The 6,626-nt window shown below is 43.6% G+C and overlaps 1 protein-coding gene across 1 annotated transcript in view; it reads right to left on the bottom strand.

The window, feature by feature from the left end:
* Positions 1-242: 242 nt before the first annotated feature.
* PPP4R2 (protein phosphatase 4 regulatory subunit 2) overlaps positions 243-6,626 on the bottom strand; it is a 32,470-nt gene continuing 26,086 nt past the window's right edge. Inside the window, exons 7-8 of the mRNA XM_018557966.1 lie at positions 6,038-6,309; positions 243-975 (exon numbers count right to left, since the gene is read on the bottom strand). Coding sequence (XP_018413468.1) covers positions 647-975; positions 6,038-6,309 — 601 coding nt within the window. The 3' untranslated portion in view covers positions 243-646. The remainder of the gene's footprint in view (positions 976-6,037; positions 6,310-6,626) is intronic.

Genomic DNA, 6,626 nt, shown 5'->3' with positions numbered 1-6,626 from the left:
AAAAAAAAAAAAAAAAAAAAAAATGAAGACTTTATAAAACGAGAAGCCAAAAACACAAGTACTTGTTGAATTCCAAAACCTAGAACATTCACTGCCAAAAGGAAGCAATGCGGGCAAAGGGGACCCAAAACTTGTAGCTTATTTCTTTTTTAAAAAGTCAACAGAAGAGATCTTAATTATAATTTGAGCTTTGCTGAAATGAACTTAATGACAGAGGACGAGACGCCATACATTTTTTTTGTATTTTTTTTTCCTTTTTAATTTTTAACCAAAAATGTGGAAATCTTGAAAAAAAAGGGCTGTCAAAATTATAACCTTCCAGTTTAAAAACCTTCTAAATTAATTAAAAAAAACATCATCTATACAGAAACCACTGATTTGACCCAAAACCACCAAATCAGTGGTGAACAGAACCTGAATGGTTCTCACAGTTCTGACATATTGAGGGGGGAGGAAGAGAGAAGGGGGGAGAAAGGTGAATAAAGGTCATTTTCAATTCCAGAAAAGTTTGGAGTTTTCACAACCTGCTGTTTTTTTTTGTTTTTTTGTAAAACTAAAAGGTCCACTTTATTTAGGTAAAATTTGTTTACAGTGTAAAAACAGAACTGTTTGGGAAAATACTGGTGTCTATTAAGTGTCGTTGTAGTTAGTCTTGTTCCATAGGTTCGTCTGCTACATCTGTGGCTTCCTCGCTGTTTTCCATGGGGGTTTCTGGGGGGATTTCAGGGGACTTATCAAAAGTTCCCGGCTGCTCAGTGTCACTGCGCTCAGCGTCGGCTTTACTTGGGGCGGGCGCGCTTTCTGCCGCCGCTGCCTCCTCCCCCTCGTCGCTGTGCAAACTCCTCTCTGCCTCACAATGTCCCGATTCCTCCATCTGAAGAGGCTCCTCGGAGGTGGAGTTGCTCACAGTTTCAGATTCGCTGGTTTGCTTGTCAGAGGTCTCCGCTGTGGGCTCGGCCGGTGCCATTAAAGATTCTGAAATAAAATAAAAACGCAGTGATCAACTAAGCCATACACTTTATAAAAAGGAAAAAAGGTTATTTATGCCTCATTTCCATAATACTTAATCCTCTTGAAGAGGTGGGTGTTTACTTAATCGATTTTGAAAATAATCGTTAGCTGCAGCTCTAGTTTACACCCCCCTTCCTGGCCAGGCCATTATTCAGCGCTGTGGTACTTTGACTGACGTTTATTCCGCCATGCAACGCTGTACTGAAAATTATTTTTATACCATTTTTTGGGGACAGATAGAGCTTTCTTTTGGTGGTATTTAATCACCACTGGGGGTTTTATTTTTTACTATATTAAAGGAAGAAATTACTGAATTTTTTTTTTTTTTTAAGTTTTTTTTTTACATGTTCTAATCAGGGTGGATAATTAAACTAAAGAAAATAGTTTTTATTTAAATCTGATTTTTTTCAAATGTATTTTAATAAAATGCTTTTGGAGTAAAAATCTATCCAAAAGATAGTTTTTTTTTATTTAAGATACATTAATAATTTAGTTTATTCAGCATGAAATGGAGCTTAGTTATGTAGCATGAGGCTGTATATTCTGCAATATTTACATTTTTGGTAAACTCATTCAATGAATCCCAAGCGGAGATCACATGCACGGCATTGATACAGTCACACAATTTCACAGTAAGTAACCATGAGATAAATCATAAAACAAAGTTCAGGAATATTCCTTTATCCCATTGTTTTGCAAATCCACTCACATGCTGTCCGCCACGCCCCTTCAACTTGCGTCACTGCCGCATCAGCAGACGTCCCATTAAAGTCAATCGGACAGTAGGTGAGTCAACAGCGGGTCAGAGGAGGAGCCGCTGAGGGTCAGAGATGACAGTTGCTCTTTAAAAATTAGGATTTAAAATCAAGCCTTTTTACTAGTGACACGGACCGGCACCTTATACTCTATAGCCGGCGGATCGCTTGTATGTAAACAGGCATTGTTGCCCGTTTTCTGCTCGCGTGCGAGAGTTGGCTTGGCTGACTGGACTAGAGCTGCAACAATTAATCGACCAAGTCGATTATAATCAATGATGGAAAACGTTGTCAACGGTTTCCATCATCTAATAGTTGAATTTCGATTAGTGTGGCCTGCCGCACAGGCTTCTTCTCCTCCCCGCCGCGACACGTCTCCCTGCATGTGCCATCTTCCCGGCTCACAGACTCGCCGTTGCCCGCCCGCACAATTAAGGAAGAGCAGGCATGGGGGAGGGGGATGCAGCTGCCAGACAGGCCCACAATCTGCTCAGGTAAGCCTGCATTTGTAGTCCTCTATAGCTGATGGTACATTGTGCTCTATATGTACCATCCCCCAGAGGACTACAAATCCCAGCATTATACACAGTATGTATAATGTATTGCTGGCATTTGTTGTATTCCTATATAGTTTGTGGCATTCGGCATACTGTATAATCATAATGGACTATTGCTGCGATTTGCTGTATTCCTCTATAGCTGCTGGTATTCTGCATTCCGCCGCTGTATAATGTACTATATTGCACACCACACTACCCCCACACTTTTTTTTTTTTTTTTTTTACTTCCACCGCTCCAAGCTTGCTCCCGTGATGAACTAAAATCTCAATACAAACTAGTAGTCCATCACTGGAGACTTTTTTTTATTATCCAATGAATCTAACTTAATAAATCGGCTAACTAATCGATTTTGAAAATAATAGTTAGCTGCAGCCTTAGACGGGACTTTTAAATACGCCCGCTCAGATCTAGGAAGCTCCCGGCATGCAACTCTGCATGCGGATATGAAATCATCTCACATTAAACAGATTTTTTAATTTTACTTACAATTTCTTGTTTCCCACTTCCTGGTTCTCTTTGGCAAAAGTGATGCAATTGTGCCCAAGCATTGTATTTTCCTCTCCTGAGATGATATGCATGGTCACATGTGCCAGACTTCCAGGAAGTAAAAGGGAGATCAATTCATCCGCTCTTAGTAAATAAAAAAATGGCCACTGTCAGAGGATTGGGGAGCAACAGAAAAATACGGTATGCAATGAATACAAAGCCGCCAATTATCTAGAAGTATCTGTTTGTAGATTGTCATTACTAAATGTTTCTAAAGGTGCCCTTGTTGTTCTTTTGAAGATCTGGGTAAAGTTCCTCTTCACATTGCAGAACACACAGAAAAATCAAGTATTTTAAAAGCTAACTTGCAGCAAATTTTGCTTTTTTTTTAAATCAATTTGCAATGTGCCTGTAAATTTGCAAGAAAATTGGACAACTCCAGGAAGAGACAATTCACTAGCACAGCTTAACCCTCTCCTCTTCTGGGAGTGTCTAATTACTCTGTGTTGGCCCAGCTCCTTCGCCCCTCCCTGCCACACATAATGTAGCAACCATGGGTTGAACGAAGGTGATACTATAGAGCAGCGTTCTCATCTCAAGGCACCTGAGTCTAAGATGTATAAAATGTAAACAAATTAAATATGGCCCCTCTAAATCCATACCAGACCCTTATCCCAGATAGGAGGTCTGGTATGGATTTTAAAAGGGGGGGGAACACACACAAAAGAGAAAATAAAATGGAATACAGGGAGCAGGGACTGGACAGTCACCGCTCTCTGCAGGGAGGAGCCACAAGATCAGGTGGTGTGTCATCGCTCAGTTCTCTAGCTATAGAGCCAGCTGCAGTGTCACACGCCTACCCAAACTACTGGGAAGAGTACATTTCACTCTCCCAATAGTCCCCCTTTAATTTCTGTATATGTACACACTCCATGACCACTTTGTTAGGCACACCTTGCTAGCATCAGGTTGGACGCCCTTTTGTCTTCAGAACGGCCTTTTCTTCTCCTCTTGCACTTTGTCATTCGTGTGACTGTCTGTTCTTCCCTTAAAGGAGAACTATGGGGTTAGGGCTTTTCCCCATAGTTCTGCTAAAGGGTAACGGGAGGACACAAACTAGCGTCCTCCCGTCACCCTAAGCTCAGTATACCGCGAGCTACAGCTTGCGGTATACCAAGACGCCGCAGCTGAAACGGATCCCGACAAGTATGTCTGCATCCGCCTAGCTGCTATCTAGAGGCAGAGCCAGCTGTACCCGCCCCCTCCGTTCCGCCAGTCAGCGCTGGAGGATCGGAGCGGGGAGGGGGGAATCCAGTCCCTCCCCTGTCACGGCTCTCTGCAGTGACGGGATCTAGAGGTGAGCGAACGCCGGTATGTGTTCGCTCACCTCCCGATCTACTGAGCCGACCTGTGACAGTCTCATTGTCACCGGTCGGCTAGAACTATGATGAGTGAAAAGCACTCGCCTCATAGTTCTCCTTTAACTCTTTGGGGTTTTCAATGTCCATCCTTTGGACATCTCATGCCATGAGTTCCACTATCTTATCCTCATACGACGTCCTGGTACATTGGGTCTTAATATGGGACCTTCTTTAAAGAAATCCTTCATTTCCTTTTTATGGACTTTATCAATAGTGCACCTAGAGTTTTAAACCAATCCATCTCCCATCACTCACCCTCCTGATCTCTCCAACTGATCTTAATATAGTTTTCTGTTCTTTATCCTTAAAAACTCATCAACACCTGCTAATGGTTTACTTTGGAAACTACAAACTCACTAAATTAAACAATCGGTTCCACTAAACATACTTTCAGTATTCTCAAAAATATAAATTTATGAACTTTGAGCCAAAGGCTGTAGAAGTGGGGATTGGAGAAACAAACTAGCAGAGCATCTGCCCCCCACATCGCTTATCTGCAACCCATACCCCCCTCTATTCTGCTCCCCATTCCACCCCCCAGATGGTCCATATGGACAGGATAGCATCACGCAGTTGCTGCACATTTCTCTGGCTTTCTGCAACTGTAGCCCATCTGCTTCAAGATTCAACAGGTTGTGGGGTCAGAGATGCTCTCCCACATACCTCGGTCATAACAAGTTTGAGTTACTGTTGTCTTTCTATCAGCTTGAACCAGTCTGGCCATTCTCTTCGGACATCATAAAAAGTATTTTCACCCAGAGAACTGCCGCTCGCTGGGTATTTTCCCTTTTCCTGACCACTCTCTGTAAACTTCACAGATGGTTGTGTGAAAATCTCAGATTGGCAGTCTAATACTCAGCAACAACCATGCCAGTTTCAAAGTCCCTTAAATCACCTCTCTTCCCCATGACCATGTCTACATGACTAAACGCATTGAGTTTTCTGCCATGCGATTGGCTGATTAGATATTTGCATTAATGAGCAGTTAAACAGGTGTACCCAATTAAGTGGCCAGTGAGTGTATATACTTGAACTGTCCGTTGCTCGATTTAGTTGTAACCTGTTTTGAGTGCCTGTTGACACCAGATGCAGTGCGTTCCGGCTCACTTTTTTGTGGGGCAAGGTGGTCCATTGAAGTGAATGGCACCATAGCCACGCCCTCGAGCCGAAATGCGATCGGCCGCACGGGATCGCAAGGCACATTATGCCTATGGTCTGGTGCGATCAAAATAGTGCTTGCAGCATTATGACCGCATGGCAGACACAATGTGCCTTGCGATACGGTGCGGCCGATCGCATTCTGGCTGGAGGGCGTGGCCATGGTGCCATTCACTTCAATGGCCCGCCACACAAAAAAAGTGAGCCGGCTGCAATGCGAGGCAGTGCACTCTGGCTAGAATTGGCCCGGAACGCACCGCATCTGGTGTGAACGGGACCTTGAGGACGCAAAGAGGTCCCTGGAGGAGGAAGCCAAAGTTTCTCCAGTGCTCCCTGATGACTGCCTCGAACAAGATTGTTTTCTTCCAGATACCTCTGTTCAGAAGTTGAGGTATCCCCTACACTGGAATAACGCTGTATTTATCTAGTTTATCTGTAACATTTTAATTTCTATTATCGTGCTTTTCGTGAGTTGTTGAATTATTGCACCGAACCTAGCTATCTAAAATATTAAGCTGTTCTCACAGTAAGAAAGTTTAACCTTTTATTATCTGACAATGATGGTCTCTGCATCAGCCTGTAGCAGTCCAGCAGAAGTAAACTCATTTGCTGCTGTGGACCTGCTAGCCTGAGATAGGTGCCCACCTTCTGCAGTATGCTCCAAATCGCTGCTCTCGCTTCCTGCCTCCTCAGTTGTAGATACAGATTCCGTTTCTTCAGCCATTTCACTGGAAGTCTGGCTGGATGATGTGTCTGCTTGGGCAGCCTGCTCCTCGTCCTCCTCCTCCTGCTCCTCTTCTTCGTCGTCTATGTCAAACTTCAGCCTCTTCACCTCGTGATCCTCTGTGGGGTCTTCCTCCAAGTGTTTATTCTTCACAGTGCTTGAAGGGGAATCTTCTTCAGGGGACAGGGAGTCACTGTGGGCAGATAAAACAGATCGGTTACAACAATAAAACCTTAATTCGAAGATGTTCAGTTTGCCTGAAACTAAACATTCTTCAACTATATATATAAAGTTTTGGTTACTTCCTGTAGTGACATAAGAGTCAGAAGATAGAACCAAAGTGTGGAGACTGCAGCACTAGAACAGAAGGCTGCTAGTAATGCCAGTTACATGGCTACCATGCTGATGGCTTTAAACAGGTCAAGTTCACTTGCCCAAGTGAATTTGGGAAAATTTAATTATCCGCTGAAATTCCCCCCCCCCCCCCCCCCCCCCCCCCCCTCCTCACCA

The sequence above is a fragment of the Nanorana parkeri genome, unplaced genomic scaffold, assembly GCF_000935625.1.
Source record: "Nanorana parkeri isolate BGI_ZX_2015 unplaced genomic scaffold, ASM93562v1 scaffold314, whole genome shotgun sequence".
In the NCBI taxonomy this organism is placed as follows: domain Eukaryota; kingdom Metazoa; phylum Chordata; class Amphibia; order Anura; family Dicroglossidae; genus Nanorana; species Nanorana parkeri.
The sequence above is the reverse complement of the archived record's forward strand: the minus strand, read 5'-3'. Positions and strand labels throughout refer to the sequence as shown.